The sequence below is a fragment of the Armigeres subalbatus genome, chromosome 2, assembly GCF_024139115.2.
Source record: "Armigeres subalbatus isolate Guangzhou_Male chromosome 2, GZ_Asu_2, whole genome shotgun sequence".
Taxonomy (NCBI): Eukaryota; Metazoa; Arthropoda; class Insecta; order Diptera; family Culicidae; genus Armigeres; species Armigeres subalbatus.
In genome coordinates, this window is record NC_085140.1 from 228431944 (window position 1) to 228451250 (window position 19307).

General features: G+C 39.1%; 1 protein-coding gene across 1 annotated transcript; it reads right to left on the reverse strand.

Annotated features, from left to right (window-relative positions):
• Positions 1-359: 359 nt before the first annotated feature.
• Positions 360-15936, reverse strand: LOC134211837 (complement component 1 Q subcomponent-binding protein, mitochondrial). The gene is made up of 5 exons (XM_062689131.1): positions 15556-15936; positions 7673-7823; positions 7422-7615; positions 642-730; positions 360-574 (listed from the first exon to the last, which is right to left on the reverse strand). Exons 1-5 carry the CDS (start codon positions 15782-15784, stop codon positions 422-424), a joined length of 816 nt encoding a protein of 271 aa, XP_062545115.1. The 5' UTR covers positions 15785-15936; the 3' UTR covers positions 360-421.
• Positions 15937-19307: the final 3371 nt, after the last annotated feature.

Here is a 19307-nt window from a genome sequence, read left to right on the forward strand (position 1 = left end):
ATTAAACATTAGATGCCTTTCACCATACTGATTTTCAAAAGTTAACTCCTAGTGTGCCGCTGTAAGCACGCTCAAAGCAAGCGATTCATTCATTCATTCGAAGCCAGGCACACAAATATTACAAGTAAAGGCAAAGTACTCACCGGATTTTTTTGCATTTTACTTACTTTTGGCTTCTGCCATGCAAGGGCGGATTTGAGTAAAAGGATCCATAAAGTGAGTTGATTTGCGATTCTATTTTGGCTAGGGATAGTTTAATCTTAGTTAAAACGTATTATAACCTGGATACAAATTAAAGAGAGCGACAAGTGCTGAGACTTTTTGTTATGCTCCTATGGCGAACTCTGAACAAATAAAAATTTTGTATATTAAAGTTACGAAGGTTGTTTTATTACCCTAAAATGCCACACAAAGTGTAAGTTTATTTCTTCTCGATGGTGAATTTTGAAATACCCTCCAGTAAGCTTATGTAGGCTGTGTGTTCATATGCTGTACTGAAGTCAGAGAGTTTTTCGGCAAATTCGTTGCTGACACCTTTTTCTTCGAGGACGTTCATTAGCAGGTCATAAAGATACTGAAAAAAATAACATTATTAGTGATAGGATTATTAAATGGTAGGATTAAAAAATATATAAACTCACTCCATCCAATACATCGCCAGCTACTGCATATACTTTATCGTTCCATTCTCCTTCGAACAGAGTAATCTCATCGATACCAAATACATCATCTGCAACAATAGATAATATTGTTTTGTTAAGTTATTAGTGTTAAAATCTGGTTGTAGATAACTATAAACCGGCAGCGCATACAGGATCACTGCCTTTAATTTATTCGTTTGTCCATTGTTCACCGTCAAGGAACGAGAGGCTCAGTGTTTCATTTACACAAAATGGGCCATTTTTAGAACAACATATAGATGAGCGAAAGTTACACAGCCACAAAAATGCCTCGTACGGTCGAGTTATCGGCCGTTTTTAACATGTAAACGTTTGTACAGATCTCTGGTTTTATGAGGAATGTAATGCTGTTGAAATATTGAGATCCGATCGAGCTAGTATGCGCTGCATCACGCTCAGCCAGTGTTGCCGCATTTTTATCTGTACCATGGGCCCAAAAATCTTTTTCATCTGTACCGAAATCTACGAAAACCATAATCTGTACCAGAAAGTATGAAAAAGTTTTTTTTTATGTGGGTGATTTCCTATGGGAACTTTTGAAAAGTTGTTCCAAGTTTTTTTTTCATAACATCTAAAAGATGATAATTTGTTTATTTTATTATTTGAAGTACTATTTCAGAGATGAGCCAGCCGAGGTTTGCACGTCTCTTTAATCAAGACAATAATAATAAAATAACTATTTGAAGCAAATACCTCTACAAGAATTGGCGAAGGTTCACATGAGTATAAAGTGATAAATTTGAAAAATTAATTGTCCAAGAAAACCATATTTTATACAAGTAACACATGTTCATTTTGCATCTGTTTCTGATTATCATCCCTCTATTAAAAATCAAACATAAATGTAGATTTATGAATCTGGAATGGTTATTTTGAAAATGTAATAATATAAGCGGTATAGTCAAGCATTTTTTACGGATAATCGAACCTTCGAACAATCGATACTAAAATGTCGTTGGAATCTAAATATTAACAAATTTGGATTCAGATGTTCGTCTGAATAAATAACGATGAGATGACATTTCATTTATCGCGAATTAAAGCCCCAAACACAATGTAAGCGGAACGGCAGCAAACGGCAAATTTGACAGAAAATATATGGGCTAACTGTCAAATTTGCCGTTTCCGTTGCCGTTCCGCTCGAACGGATTATCCGGACGGTAGATCGAGATAGAATACGATTTTTTTTGTTTTGACTTCCATGAATTTAATATTTTTTATAGCAGAAGAAACTATTTGAAGAAAAATTAAACTAAATATTCTAGGCTTGGTATGTGAAGAAAATCTGTACCAATCTGTACTTATTGCAGAAAATCTGTAATCTGTACCGTACAGAATCTGTACCAAAATTTGTCAAAAAATCTGTACCTTTCCAGATAAATCTGTACATGTGGCAACACTGCGCTCAGCACAGCTCATTATTGGCAGTGGCTGATTTTCTACCCGCCGCTTCCACATCAATATCATCGTATATGCGCAAATAGCCAGCATGAGTTACCCGCCCGAAATTTGTAAGGCGAAAGATAGCTCTTGATAGCTCTTTCGTATGACAGTTTGCATGTTTTATCCGTGACCTTAGCATCATTTTTCACATCGGATTTGAAAGCTATTGCAGGCACAGGACTATAAGATTTGTCAAGTCAACATTAGTCGACGTTGGTGGTAGTCCAAAAATTAGATACAAAGCATATTGAACGAACTCTTTGGGTTCTATTCAGGATCTTTAAATGAGGAGAATTAAACTTAAAAGTGACAGTTCGAAAATTAGCAAATGTGTCATTAGTGTCATTCTCGATCGTACGGTTTTCTCTGTACGGACGTTTAGAACAATGATAGTCAACACTGTTCAATTTCGCTCTCCCCGACCAACTTTGGTGGAGATCGCCAGGTTTGATACTGGATACTGATGAATTCAGATACTGATGTATCTCTTATGGAACGTACACACCGTCAAGCAGTTTGACCAACATTGACTCCACCTCTCGTTTATTTAAACATCCATTAACTTTTACCAACAGCGGCACGAACAATCAATTTATTCGACCAACAATATCACACACAAACGACCGAAGCGCCAACTTGAGCACCAACCATCAAAAATATATGGGGGTTTGTGCAACTTCACTACAAATGCTCAAACATGTTCGGCAAACCTTGACTCCGCCCCCACAACTCAAACCAAAATCAAACCGTTTTAATTTTTTCCAACCGAGCCGCCAACTGTCAAATGGTTGTTCGAACAACTTCACACACGATCAAACAAAGCAGCAACCGAAGCGTTTTCTTGGAGGCGGAGTCAATGTTCGTCAAACTGCTTGACTGGTGTGTACGTTGCATAAGACGAGGTTGTACAATCCCATAATTGGATTCCACCACTTAATTGTATCTTGACAGATACGTATTTCGACCTCAACAGTAAGGCCTTCTTCAGTGTCTCGTACTTGACTCGTAAGTCGAGCCCCTGCCAATAATTCATTCTAGCATCAATTTCAAACACGGCAAATGAAACTCTTCTCTTTACTATACGGTCCCGACGTAGACGTAGTTTACCTTTCCTGTCCAATGAATTATTGGCAGTGGCTGATTTTCTACCCGCCGCTGTCACATCCAAGCGCTATTGTATATGTGCAAAATAGCCAGCATGAGTTAACCGCCAGAAATTTGTATGGCGAAAGACATCTAACGCGGCTTTTCTCAAAATGAATCGCCTGCTTTGAGCGTAATTACAGCGGCACACTAGGAGTTAACTTTCTGAAATCAGTATGGCGAAAGGCATCTAAGGCTCGATTTCTCAAAATTAAGCACCTCCGTCGAAAATATTTGGTAGGCGTAGTAGCACCTTCCTACATAACCTGTACCAAATATTTTTCATGAAAAGTTCCTAATTTTGAGAAAACCCGCGTTAGATGTCTTTCGCCATACAAATTTCTGGCGGTTAACTCATGCTGGCTATTTGCGCATATACGATAGCGCCTGGATGTGGAAGCGGCGAGTAGAAAATCAGCCACTGCCAATAATTCATTAGGAAGTTTTCATGAAAAACTATTTGGTACCGGTTATGAAGAATGGTGTCCGCTACTACACCTACCAAATATTTTTTTGATTAAGGTGCTTAATTTTGAGAAATCGATCCTTAGATACCTTTCGCCATACTGATTTCAGAAAGTTAACTCCTAGTGTGCCGCTGTAAGCACGCTCAAAGCAGGCGATTCATTTCTATAACAGCCTTCGCCGACGGCCATCTTTGATGTCGTTGGGATAGCTAACGAGGCAATCATAGCCATTTAATTTAATTTCACTTTAAATAAAGAACCGATTTACACTTCTTGAGACCTGAGAATTCACAACCAGGCTTGACAAAACTCTTCACACTCGCTAGTGTCAAATAAAATCATCATCAGCAATATGCTGCTTTCACATCCTCGCAATGAATTATTGGCAGTGCCTGATTTTCTACCCGCCGCTTCCACATCCAGGCGCTATCGTATATGCGCAAATAGCCAGCAAGAGTTAACCACCAGAAATTTGTATGGCGAAAGACATCTAACGCGGGTTTTCTTAAAATTAGGAACTTTTCATGAAAAACTATTTGGTAGCGGTTATGTAGGAAGGTGTCCGCTACAACGCTTACCAAATATTTTTTCGATGAAGGTGCTTAATGAATCGCCTGCTTTGAGCTTGCTTACAGCGGCACACGAGGAGTTAACTTTCTGAAATCAGTATGGCGAAATACATCTAAGGTTCGATTTCTCAAAATCCTTCATAACAGGTACCAAATAGTTTTTCATGAAAAGTTCCTAATTTTAAGATAAGCCGCGTTAGATGTCTTTCGCCATACAAATTTCTGGCGGTTAACTCTTACTGGCTATTTGGGCATATACCATAGCGCCTGGATGTGAAAGCGGCGGGTAGAAAATCAGCCACTGCCAATAATTCATTAACTCATGCTGGCTATTTTGCGCATATACTATAGCGCCTGGATGTGGCAACGGCGGGTGGAAAATCAGCCACTGCCAATAATGAATGAATCGCCTGCTTTGAGCGTGCTTACAGCGGCACACTAGGAGTTAACTTTCTGAAATCAGTATGGCGAAAGGCATCTAAGGTTCGATTTCTCAAAATTAAGCACCTTAATCGAAAAAATATTTGGTAGGCGTAGTAGCGGACACCATCCTTCATAACCGGTACCAAATAGTTTTTCATGAAAACTTCCTAATGAATCGCCTGCTTTGAGCGTGCTTACAGCGGCACACTAGGAGTTAACTTTCTGAAATCAGTATGGCGAAAAGCATCTAAGGTTCGATTTCCCAAAATTAAGCACTTTCATCAAACAAATATTTGGTAGGCATGGTAGCGGACACCTTCCTACATAATCGGTACCAAATAGTTTTTCATGAAAAGTTTCTTATTTTGAGAAAACCCGCGTTAGATGACTTTCGCCATACAAATTTCTGGCGGTTAACTCTTGCTGGCTATTTTGCGCATATACTATAGCGCCTGGATGTGACAGCGGCGGGTAGAAATTCAGCCACTGCCAATAATTCATTTTGAGAAAACCCGCGTTAGATGTCTTTCGCCATACATATTTCTGGTGGTTAACTCTTGCTGGCTATTTCCGCATATACGATAGCGCCTGGATGTGGAAGCGGCGGGTAGAAAATCAGCCACTGCTAATAATTCATTTTGAGAAATCGAACCTTAGATGCCTTTCGCCATACTGATTTCAGAAAGTTAACTCCTAGTGTGCCGCTGTAAGCACGCTCAAAGCAGGCGATTCATTCATTTCGAGAAATCGGACCTTAGATGCCTTTCGCCATACTGATTTCAGAAAGTTAACTCCTGGTGTGCCGCTGTAAGCACGTTCAATGCAGGCGATTCATTCGTTTGTTAAAATGTTTGACCACTTGTACACTCTTTTGTGCGATAATGAATTATTGGCAGTGGCTGATTTTCTACCCGCCGCTGTCACATCCAGGCGCTATAGTATACGCGCAAAATAGCCAGCAAGAGTTAACCGCCTAAAATGTGTATGGCGAAAGTCATCTAACGCGGATTTTCTCAAAATAAGAAACTTTTCATGAAAAACTATTTGGTACCGATTATGTAGGAAGGTGTCCGCTACCATGCCTACCAAATATTTTTTTGATGAAAGTGCTTAATGAATCGCCTGCTTCGAGCGTGCTTACAGCGGCACACTAGGAGTTAACTTTCTGAAATCAGTATGGCGAAAGGCATCTAAGGTTCGATTTCTCAAAATTAAGCACTTTCATCAAAAATATTTGGTAGGCATGGTAGCGACACCTTCCTACATAATCGGTACCAAATAGTTTTTCATGAAAAGTTTTTATTTTGAGAAAACCCGCGTTAGATGACTTTCGACATACAAATTTCTGGCGGCTAACTCTTGCTGGCTATTTTGCGCATATACTATAGCGCCTGGATGTGATAGCGGCGGGTAGAAAATCAGCCACTGCTAATAATTAATTTTGAGAAATCGAACCTTAGATGCCTTTCGCCATACTGATTTCAGAAAGTTAACTCCTAGTGTGCCGCTGTAAGCACGCTCAAAGCAGGCGATTCATTCATTTCGAGAACCCTACCGAACCCTACCCTACGAGAACCTTTCTGGCGGCTAACTCATGCTGGCTATTTGCGCATATACGATAGCGCCTGGATGTGGTAGCGGCGGGTAGAAAATCAGCCACTGCCAATAATTCATTATCGCACAAAAGAGTGTACAAGTGGTCAAACATTTTAACAAACGAATGAATCGCCTGCATTGAACGTGCTTACAGCGGCACACTAGGAGTTAACTTTCTGAAATCAGTATGGCGAAAGGCATCTAAGGTTCGATTTCTCAAAATTAGGCACCTTAATCGAAAAATATTTGGTAGGCGTAGTAGCGGACACCACCACCTTCATAACCGGTACCAAATAGTTTTTCATGAAAAGTTCCTAAATTTGAGTAAACCCGCGTTAGATATCTTTCGCCATACAAATTTCTGGAGGTTAACTCATGCTGGCTATTTTCCGCATATACTATTATAGCGCCTAGATGTGATAGCGGCGGGTAGAAAATCAGTAACTGCCAATAATTCATTTTGAGAAAACCCACGTTAGATGTCGTTCCCCATACAAATTTCAGGAAAGACCATACTGATATTTTGCGCATATACAATAGCGCCTGGATGTGGAAGCGGCGGGAAGAAAATCAGCCACTGCCAATAATTCATTACTGGCAGTGGCTGATTTTCTACCCTATCCAGGCGCTATAGTATATGTGAAAATAGTCAGCATGAGTTAACCACCTGAAGTTTGTATGGCGAAAGATATCTAACGCGGGTTTTCTCAAAACTAGAAACTTTTCATGAAAATCTATTTGGTACCGGTTTGTAGGAAGGTGTCCGCTACTACGCCTACCAAATATTTTTTCGATAAGGGTGCCTAATTTTGAGAAATCGAGTCTTAGATGCCTTTCGCCATACTGATTTTAGAAAGTTAACTCCTAGTGTGCCGCTGTAAGCACGCTCAAAGTGGGTGATTCATTGTTCATTTTTCTGGTGGCGGAGTCAATGTTTGACGAATAGGTATGCTTTACTATGTGTATGAAGGCATGAAGCATGCTAAAAATTGTTGCCTGAATTAGACGATTTTCTGACTTGTTAGTTTTACAGTTTTTCACTCCTCCGTTCTCCGGTTAGAATTCGAGCAACAGGTAATATTTATTTTGTAACTGCTTACTGTATTCTCCTTCTTGCGCTTCGCCCTGGAGGAACGAGCAAGTGAAACTAAGGGTTTGGGATCCCTTCACGACATCTACTTCAAACTGCGGTTTGCTCCTCATTTCCGCAAATTCTGGCTTGTCTGCATTGGGATCGACTTCCGCTTCATCTTCAGCATCGACTGTATGGTTCACGTTGAAGGATACAACAATTCTTAAATGAGAACTTACGATGAGATATGAAGTTATGGGTGATTTGAAATTGTCTTACTTTTCTTTATCATTTTGCTTAATTAGCTCCACATCTGCCCCATTAAGTTTGACTTTGAACCCATCGATATCCGTAGGAAGAGTTTTTTTCTTTTGAGATTTTTTCTCGGCAACGATTTCTTCGGTCAAGAATTCTACAAGTTCACGCTCGCCTAAAAATGAAAAAAAAAAGTTAATTTACATAGTGTAGTAGTCGGCTATAAGCAAATGAATCACAAGCAGTGGTTGGTCACGGCTTCCAGCATCCAGTCCAGGCGCTAACGTATAGGTATATGCCCGAGAAGAAGCATGAAGTTAACCGCCAGAAATTTGTATTTTTCAGCTAACTGACGACAGCACAATGAATCGACTGCTTTGAGCGTGCTTACAGCGGCACACTAGGAGTTAACTTTCTGAAATCAGTATGGCGAAAGGCATCTAAGGTTCGATTTCTCAAGATTAAGCACTTTAATCGAAAAAATATTTGGTAGGCGTAGTAGCGGACACCATCCCTCTTAACCGGTACCAAATAGTTTTTCATGAAAAGTTCCTAATTTTGAGAAAACCAGCGTTAGATGTCTTTCGCCATACAAATTTCTGGCGGTTAACTCTTGCAGGCTATTTTGTGCATATACTATAGCGCCTGGATGTGGCTGCGGCGGGTAGAAAATCAGCCACTGCCAATAATTCATTTGTCCAGACTGAACCCAACAAAAGTGTTGCTTCCAGTTGGACCAATACTTAGAAAGGCTAGTCTATGTCTGTCTATGTTAAACGATGTTAAGCACTTGGAGACTACATATTAGGGTTCCTAGTACCGACCTATTTTCGTGGTACCGGTACTAGAGTGTTTTTACTGATGTTGGATTTTGATCTGAACTAAAGTTGAACCTTTTGTATGAGAAATTGCATATGTGACATTTTTACCCATTATGGGATTTTTAATGTTTTCAAACTTTGTTCAAAACGCTTATTAATGATTTTTGTTTTATTAAAGATGTAAAGCAATGTACTCAGAGGGGGGAAAACGGATTTTTTTTCATATGGAGTTTGGCAAGTATGACAGTACCCTCTTTTTTGGCGCATAAATTTATACTCCAATGTCAAAATGCTCATATACTATTATAAATTGTGGTGGTATTTGTAAAAATTTGTATTGTTTACCGTTTTTACAAGAGAGAGTGGTGTCGAATGCACATATTAGATTAAAGATCGCAACGAACAAAAATACACCAAATCCGTAAATATGTAGTGTTTTCACTTTATTCCTTACGCGAAATATGCAGATAAATAATTATGTTGGTAGAAGAAACTCTGTGCTGAGCAGAAACAGTTGTTTCTTGCATTATCCAAACTTTGTGCGTTTCAGAACATTCTCACTCACTGCAGTGTTTATTTTTCATAGACTACGGCTTGGTGTTAGTGCCGTTGGCATTCGCTCGATTGGTGGCAACAAAAATTTGACAGCTTAGCACCCGCCTGAATGTACTCTTATGGGCCAAACACAATGGATACGTTTAAGTGCGTTTTGACAGTTTTCTCATGGGAAAACTGTCAAAACGCACGCAAGCGTATCTATTGTTTGGCCCATTAGACAGAGCTGAACTACCGGTGGACGCAGTGGCGTAGCCAGAAAATTGGTCTGGGGGGGGGTTTTCGGAACATTTTTTTTTTTCGACAAAAAAAAATTCTTCTGAAAATGTTGTCTCTGGGGGGGGTTTTATGTCCAAAACCACCCCCGTGGCTACGCCACTGGGTGGACGCATAATGAATTATTGGCAGTGGCTGATTTTCGACCCGCCGCTATCACATCCAGGCGCTATAGTGTATGTGCAAAATAGCCAGCAAGAGTTAACCGCCAGAAATTTGTATGGCGAAAGTCATCTAACGCGGGTTTTCTCAAAATAAGAAACTCTTCATGAAAAACTATTTGGTACCATTATGTAGGAAGGTGTCCGCTACTACGCCTACCAAATATTTTTTCGATGAAGGTGCTTAATTTTGAGAAATCGAATCTTAGATGCCTTTCGCCATACTGAATTCAGAAAGTTAACTCCAAGTGTGCCGCTGTAAGCACGCTCAAAGCAGGCGATTCATTGGTAATACGTCGGTGTACTTAATGGAATAGTGTGGGTTCAAGTCCCACCGGCAGCCGAATCTTTTTTCGCAATATCTAATAAAAACATCCTAAAATGGCAAACTTAACTATGTGTATCAAAATTAAACATCTTTTCTAAAAAAAAAAAAGAAAAAAAAATCTGGCTTCCCATACAAGTCATTGATCAAGAAAAACTAAATGATAAGTTCAATCCCTGCTCTAATCCAGTATATGACGTGACGTAAAATCTACTATACTGGGCCCTAGCTTAATGAATCGCCTGCTTTGAGCGTGCTTACAGCGGCACACTAGGAGTTAACTTTTGGAAATCAGTATGGCGAAAGGCATCTAATGTTTAATATCTCGAAAATAAGCAACTTAATCGAACAAAAATTTGGTAGGTGTAGTAGCGGACACCGTCCTACATATCTGGTACCAAATAGATTTTCGTGAAAAGTTCCTGCTGTTGAGAAAACCTCCGTTAGATGTCTTTCGCCATACAAATTTCTGGTGCTCAACTCATGCTGGCTATTTTGTGCATATACAATAGCGCCTGGATGTGACAGCGGCGGGTAGAAAATCAGCCACTGCCAATGAATTATTGGCAGTGGCTGATTTTCTACCCACCGCTTCCACATCCAGGCGCTATCGTATATGCGCAAAAAGCCAGCATGAGTTAACCGCCAGAAATTTGTATGGCGAAATCTAACGCGGGTTTTCTCAACATTAGGAACTATTCACGAAAAACTATTTGGTATCAGTTATGTAGGAAGGTGTCCTCTAATACGCCTACCAAATATTTTTTCGATTAAGGTGCTTAGTTATGAGAAATCGAACCTTAGATGCATTTCGCCATACTGATTTCAGAAAGTTAACTCCTAGTGTGCCGCTGTAAGCACGCTCAAAGCAGGCGATTCATTCACAAAGCGCGTTTTGGGGACCACTGAAAATTGATTGTGGTTTGGAAAAGAAGAGGCATTTTGGTCAAAACAAATTTAGTTTGATATTTATAAATTTGGCGGCTTTAGTGTACATAAGACTACCAGTTAAGCAAGTTCTAACGAAATCTGAGAGATATGGAAAATATCGTTTCCTACAAAATTGTTTGGAAGGCAAAATATATTATCTTAAAATTTATTTTGAAAATCACTGACTTAGTAGTTATAGCGGAATTACCCGTTAGATCTGATTTAAGTATGATATCTCATTCAAATATAATATCTCCACAAAAATTAGATAAATATCATTTTCTTGGTCGTTGTTCGGAAGTTCAACATCGATAGGTTGAAGGTCAGCTTGATGGTGTTACAATACACACCAGTGTGAGTCAGTGGTGGAAATACTCGCTTCACGAGTAAGAAAAGAGTGTAATGAATCGCCTGCTTTGAGCGTGCTTACAGCGGCACACTAGGAGTTAACTTTCTGAAATCAGTATGACGAAAGGCATCTAAGGTTCGTTTGCTCAAAATTAAGCACCTTAATCGAAAAAATATTTGGTAGGCGTAGTAGCGGACACCATTCTTCATAACCGGTACCAAATAGTTTTTCATGAAAAGTTTCCAATGAATGAATCAAATACAGTGGCTGGTTTCCTACCAGCCGCTGCCAGCACCAGGCGCTAACGTATATGTGAAAAATAGCCAGCATGAGTTAACCATCCGAAGTTTGTATGGCGAAAGGTATCTAACGCGGGTTTTCTCAACAGTTGTAACTTCCAACGAAAAACTATTTGGTACCAGTTATGTAGGAAGGTGTCCGCTACTACGCCTACCAAATATTTTTTTATTAAGGTGCTCATTTTCGAGATATTAAACATTAGATGCTTTTCGCCATACTGATTTCCAAAAGTTAACTCCTAGTGTGCCGCTGTAAGCACGCTCAAAGCAGGCGATTCATTATTGGCAGTGGCTGATTTTCTACCCGCCGCTGTCACATCCAGGCGCTATAGTATATTCGCCAAATAGCCAGCACGAGTTAATCGCCAGAAATTTGTATGGCGTATCAGTGAAAAATAAGTTCTGAGGTTTTTTTATGACTTTTAGCAAATTAAGCCGAATGACTCGCGACGCTTCACGAACATTTTTCGGGATTCGTTTTTTTGTTTTCTCTGCGAGTAGTAGGTAGGCAAGAAAAAGGCAAAACAAATGTTCGCGAGTCTTTTGCATTGCCTACTTCTTGTTTTGTGAGTAAGATTCGCAAATTTCCACCACTGGTGTGAGTACCGAGATCTCGACAGCTGATGAATCGCCTGCATTGAGCGTGCTTACAGCGGCACACTAGGAACACAGACAAACAGACATAACACTCGTCAAATGTCCATCGTTCACTGATTTACTGGTCAATTCAAATAATCATTAGTCGGCCAATCGAACACTCGTGGCGCGCGCATCGTTTTTGCTCGAGTTTGACGTTTGCTCACTACCGCCATCTGGTTCGTGATTTGCCCAACTAACTGAAATCAACAGATGTCGTTAGTGTTTGAACGACGATGAATTTGATGAGTAAATGTTCAATGTGTTATGTCTGTTTGTCTGTGCTAGGAATTAACTTTCTGAAATCAGTATGGTGAAAGGCATCTAAGGTTCAATTTCTCGAAATTAGGCACCTTAATCGAAAAAATATTTGGTACGTGTAGTAGCGGACACCATCCTTCATAAACGGTACCAAATAGTTTTTCATGGAAAGTTCCTAATTTTGAGAAAACCCACGTTAGATGCCTTTCGCCATACAAATTTCTGGCGGTTAACTCATACTGGCTATTTTGCGCATATACAATAGCGCCTGGATGTGGAAGCCACTGCCAATAATTCATTAGTGAACACTGAATGAATCGCCTGCTTTGAGCGTGCTTACACCGGCACACTAGGAGTTAACTTTCTAAAAAATCAGTATGGCGAAAGGCATCTAAGGTTCGATTTCTCAAAATTAAGCACTTTCTTCAAAAAAATATTTGGCAGGCATGATAGCGGACACCTTCCTACATAATCGATACTAAATAGTTTTTCATGAAAAGTTTCTTATTTTGAGAAAACCCGCGTTAGATGACTTTCGCCATACAAATTCCTGGCGGTTAACTCTTGCTGGCTATTTTGCGCATATACTATAGCGCCTGGATGTGACAGCGGCGGATAGAAAATCAGCCACTGCCAATAATTCATTGGTGTACAGCGAAAAAGAACGACATCAAAAACAACGTCGATGGCATGTGAGATTATAATAAGTTGATTGGAAAAGTTATTCACAATGAATCGCCTGCTTTGAGCGTGCTTAGAGCGGCACACCAGGAGTTAACTTTCTGAAATCAGTATGGCGAAAGGCATCTAAGGTTTGATTTCTCAAAATTAAGCACCTTAATCAAAAAAATATTTGGTAGGCGTAGTAGTGGTCACCATCCTTCATAACCGGTACCAAATAGTTTTTCATGAAAAGTTCCCAATTTTGAGAAAACCCGCGTTAGATGTCTTTCGTCATACAAATTTCTGGCGGTTAACTCATGCTGGCTATTTGCGCATATACGATAGCGATACGCATATACGATGCGGCGGGTAGAACATCAGCCACTGCCAATAATTCATTATTAGTAGATTTAAAGGAGTTTAACTAATAGATGTGCGTACACGAGGATAAATTTGAAGTGATCAGCTGAGTTGCTATACTCACCACTGTCACTAGTTTCTACTGTAAGTAGAAAATTACCCGAAAGACCGTTTGATCATAGCTTAATAGTCTTGTTGTTGCAGTGAACAAAATGAGGTCCGTTGAGAATAAAGGTACTAGGGAATCAGTCCACCTTGCAAGGAGTAAACTAGATGTACGGAAAATTGTGGCATAAGTTGGTCAATGAAATTAATCGGAATTAAATTTCTGTTTGAAGCTGTGCTTACACTAAGCTATTATGAAGGTCTTTCCATTTCCTAGTATCGACTTCCCAACACTATATATTCCTGGAGAGATCAATGTTATAACACTACCTAGGTACTAAACATTTAAACGATTTACTTCCATATCTTGGTTCTGCGAGTAAAAACCACGATATTACGTTTTTATTCACGTTTATTTTGGAGTTCAATGTCAACGTTCATCTTCGTCTTGCGCATATTACTTAGAAGAAAATCAATGTGCCCTATGCTAGAGGATTTTTTTTGCCTTTTTTATGAGAGATGAAGGAGAATGTGGGGTTTGAGTAAGTTACTTTCCGCGTGTGATTATACATTAACACCTCAGCGTGTCAGTGATCAGCAAGCCATGACTCGCCCTCTTCTTGACAGACCTCCGCGGCGTGCACACGCACTGTCGGAGAGCTGCTGTCATCGCAGATCGTTCCGGCAATGAATCGCCTGCTTTGAGCGTGCTTACAGCGGCACACTAGGAGTTAACTTTCTGAAATCAGTATGGCGAAAGGCATCTAAGGTTCGATTTCTCAAAATGAATGAATTGCCTGCTTTGAGCGTAATTACAGCGGCACACTAGGAGTTAACTTTCTGAAATCAGTATGGCGAAAGGCATCTAAGGCTCGAATTCTCAAAATTAAGCCCCTTCATCGAAAAAATATTTGGTAGGCGTAGTAGCGGACTCCTTCCTACCGGTACCAAATAGTTTTTCATGAAAAGTTCCTAATTTTGAGAAACCCGCGTTAGATGTCTTTCGCCATACAAATTTCTGGCGGTTAACTCATGCTGCCTATTTGCGCATATACTATAGCGCCTGGATGTGGAAGCGGCGAGTAGAAAATCAGCCACTGCCAATAATTCATTCATTATTGGCAGTAGCTGATTTTACTGCCGTGCTTCACATCCAGGCGCTATCGTATATGCGTAAATAGTTAGCATGAGTTAACCACCAGAAATTTGTATGGCGAAAACATCTAACGCGGGTTTTCTCAACACTAGAACTTTTCATGAAAAACTATTTGGTACCGGTTATGTAGGAAGGTGTCCGCTACTACGCCTACCAAATATTTTTTTCGATGAAGGTGCTTAATTTTGAGAAATCAAGCCTTAGATGTCTTTAGCCATACTGATTTAAGAAAGTTAACTCCTAGTGTGCCGCTGTAAGCACGCTCAAAGCAGGCGATTCATAAGGAACTTTTCATGAAAAACTATTTGGTACCGGTTATGTAGGAAGGTGTCCGCTACTATGCCTACCAAATATATTTTCGATGAAGGTGCTTAATTTTGAGAAATCGAACCTTAGATGCTTTTCGCCATACTGATTTCAGAAAGTTAACTCCTAGTGTGCCGCTGTAATTACGCTCGAAGCAGGCGATTCATTAAGCACTTTCATCAAAAAAAATATTTGGTAGGCATGGTAGCGGACACCTTCCTACATAATCGGTACCAAATAGTTTTTCATGAAAAGTTTCTTATTTTGAGACATCCCGCGTTAGATGACTTTCGCCATACAAATTTCTGGCGGTTAACTCTTGCTGGCTATTTTGCACATATACTATAGCGCCTGGATGTGACAGCGGCGGATAGAAAATCAGCCACTGCCAATAGTTCATTTGGAGCCACACAACTATTTTCAGGATAATTTAGTAGTTCGAAGATCAAACACCATTACAGCCTATTCAGATTATGAACATTTACAAGGTATTTGAATCAAGATAGTCCATCATTTCATTAAGCTTGTAATCTAAATAGGCTATAAAGGTATAATTACAATATTCTCCAGCGTTAAATCATATTATAGTAAACCTGAGATTAGTAAACATTGTGCTACGGCCAATATATAATAGATTGGAGCCGAGCCACATGTTAAGGTTATGTAATCGTATTGCACCTAAGATTATAATTCTTGGTTCATACCTTTGGTATGCACATGCTTAGAACCGGCACATCCACAAGAACAGCTAATGGTGGGTTTCAGGAACTCCTTCGTATGGGCAGATTGCATTCCATTCAAGTTTTCTGTGCGGCACATGTACCAAAGTGTTCTGGTAAAATCTCGCTTGCCGACGATGTTTTTAGTTGAAGCCATTGCCAATGATAGCTGCTGCACCGGTCGCGCACGGAAAACTTTTGTCAACATATTCATTATGACACTTAACAAATTATTATTAACGAATTAAAGAATATCTCTCAAATAACTTTAATATTTATCAGGATCAAAATCGTGTACCGTACCGGCAAAGATTATTATTTGATTTACTCACGTCACTCTGAACTGAATCTGTCGTCAGGGATGCCAGATACATTTTTTATAAGTCTGTATCAATCTTAGCAAAATGTCTGTATTTGTCTGTATGGAGTTTAGAAGATACAGGAATGGATTATTTTAGGTAACTCATTTTGCACTCACCGCATCAAAACAAAGCCGCCACTGTATATGTAGGTTAACATGCGAGAGGTTTTGAATGAACTGGTTTACGGTGGCGCTATCTACTCATTTCATGGACTAAGCCACGATGACGTCACGCGCCGATTTTCAGTAAGAAGAAAACATCCGCTGCGGGCAATGTTTACAAAAAATGAACCTCGACATGAACATCCGGTGAACTAAAATGCTCCGAGTTCACTGAAATATTCATTGGCCCGCAGCAGATGTCACTTTACCGACCGATAAGAGAAGAATCGTGGAAAAGAAGTCGCTCGTGGTTAAGTCCATAGTTTCGCTTTTCGTTAATCCATTAGAAATTATTCGAAAACCATGCACTTTTGAAAACGTAGAATATCGAAGTTTCAATAATTAAAAAGTCATTGTAATACTTAGTCGAGTCAAGTACGAGATACTGAAGACAAGTAAGCTTTGCGCTTTCGAACAAAATACTTTCGGCTTCCTAACGGAATCTTTTAAGACTTCGTAATCCCAAAACGAATGAGAAGAATGAGAAAAAAAAACTCGACTCCACTCGATATTCCAAAAGTATTCCTTTTGAAAGTCTAGAAGGAATCCGTTTTTAAAATATAGTCCAAAATAATTTCATTCAACAGCCCAAAAGGTTCCGTTAGGAAACCCAAAAAAACTCTGTTTTGAAAACCTATAAGAATTTCGTTCAGAAATATACAAGAATTTCTTCCAGAATCCCAAATAATTTCGTTCGGGAATCCAGAGAAAGGACTTGGCTCTATATCCCAACAGGAACTTAGCCTGCTTTTTAACTTGGTATTCTATTAACATTTTCTCAGTTATTAATTGAAAGCTTTTCTATACCCGCCATTGCATGAGTATGTATCTTGTGTGACAAGTACAATTGATACACTACACGGAGAAACACGTTTACTATTAATGGGTACTTTTCTTTGTTATCTTTTTTCTTTCTGTTGACTTTATTTATTTTGGGAGAATAAGTGGATCTACTCATTTAAATGAGTAAATCTACTTATTCTCCCAAAATGGGTAAATTTTTCAGCAGAGAGAAAGAGATAGCTGAGAAAAAGTACTCATTAATGAGTAAACGATTTTTACTGGTATGTCCAGGTTGTCGAGAATGTTTCCAACCCGAAAACATCCTAGACCGGACCGAGAATCGAACTCGCCATCTCCGGATTGGCAATCCTACGCCTTTGTTCGTAAGGCTACTGGAGACCCTGAAAGGACTTATTTGAATTTAAGAACCGAGATTTGGTTTTCTGAACGGAGCTTTTTTTCGTAGCTTTATTAGAATTATTTTTAAGTTCAGTACAAAGTTCATCACTTAAAGAAGAACTAACCGGAGCGTTTCTTGCCTTTGGGGAAGAACTCTTCTGGGTTTTTCGAATCGATTCCTTTGCAGTTCCGAGCAAAATCCTTTCAGGGCTTCGGTAGGAAATCTCTCAAGTATTCAAATAGGTATCCCTTGTTCAGAGGCAGAAAAGATTCCGTTCAGAAGCCCAGAACTCTCCAATCGGAAGTCTAGAAGTATTTCTTTGAAAGTTCCGTTCGAAGACCAAAAGTATTCCTTTCGGGATTCAAGAAAGATTATTTTCAGAATCCCATCAGAATTCCGTTGGAAGATTCCTTTCGTAAGCCCAAAAGAATTCCGTTCGAAAACTCGAAGAGATTCCGTTAGTAAACCCAGGCTTTAGGCTTTCGAATGGGATCATTTTGTGTTTCAGAATGGATGAATTTTGACTTCTGAATGGAATATTTATAGGTTTCTGCAAAGGAATTAAAGAATCTATCCGTTTGAAATCCTAAAAAGATTCTTTTTGAAACCCAACGGGATGTTCAGAAGCTCAAAAGGCTCCTGCTCGGAATTTCAAAATGTTACCGTTTGGAAACTTTATAGAAATCCTTACGAAATCCCATAACAATTTTGTTTAGAAACTCAAAATGGTTTAATTGGATAGCCCAACAGGATTCTGTTTGGCCGAACAAAGTTTTCGAAAACTGAATGTCTGTAAAAGTCTGTAACTTTCATCAAAAGTCTGTATAATATCTGTAATCTGTATGATGTCTGTATGCAAGACCAAATGTCTGTATAAATACAGACATGTCTGTATGTCTGGCATCCCTGTCTGTCGTAACACAAAAAGTAGTACTAGAATGTTTCAGCTTATTGTTACACTGAAAAATACACGCCTAATCAGATCAGGTAAATTTCTGATAAAAGCTTTCAAGTATCAGCAGAGCGGTACCAGCTGACTTCAGCTAAAAGCTCGAGAAAAGCTCAAAATGATGATAGTACCTCTTCTGTTTATGCGGTGCTGATTTACGATCTTTACGATTGAGTTCGTTTATTCGTGCTTGACAGTACACGCTAACAATCAACTACTCAGTGCCTGGCTACTATTGACTCATTTTTGCCGTCTCCATAGAGTAGACAAACATTGAGTAAATCTGTTTTGGGCGTTTGAGGTTATTTTACTCAGTATATTGATGCTACGTTAAGTTTCAGTTACTGTACTGAAGTTTATCCTTTCTTGAACGAATTAAAATAAATTCAGCATTTTGATTTCTAGTTATTTTCATCCAAGATGACTGAAACTAATCCTGTTTATGGACATTCAAAATTTTCGTTTTTATCCAAGATGATTATTTGCTAAAACTGTTATGTTTTATTTCCTGAAATGTTGTTATGTTCGATTCGAATTAATTGAAGATTTAAAATCGAGTCACCTTATTATTACAAAATATACTGAGTAAAATAACCTCAAACGCCCAAAACAGATTTACTCAATGTTTGTCTACTCTATGGAGACGGCAAAAATGAGTCAATAGTAGCCAGGCACTGAGTAGTTGATTGTTAGCGTGTTTGTAATAATAAGATGACTCGATTTTGAGTAAAATCGTTTTGTTCGAATTTAAATTTCGAAGATCTGAGAAATCACAATTTGAAGCATTTTCCATTTTGTTTACGTGGGAACAGTTCATCAGACGCGAGCGATTTATATTTTGCAAATGAGCGTTTTAGAAAAAATAAAATCTGTTCGCAGTTGAACAGTTTAGCTGACATGCATACCACATGAGTTCACCGGTAATAAATAAAAAGTGATTTATTTAGCATTTCAGTCTCATCTTGGATGAAAAACAACGGTGTGCTTCTATTTGAAAAAGATCCAATAAGGATCAAAAGTCAGCAGAAGATAAAAATAATTGTATGGTTTCATCCAAAGCGAGACTGAAATGCCTAATAAAT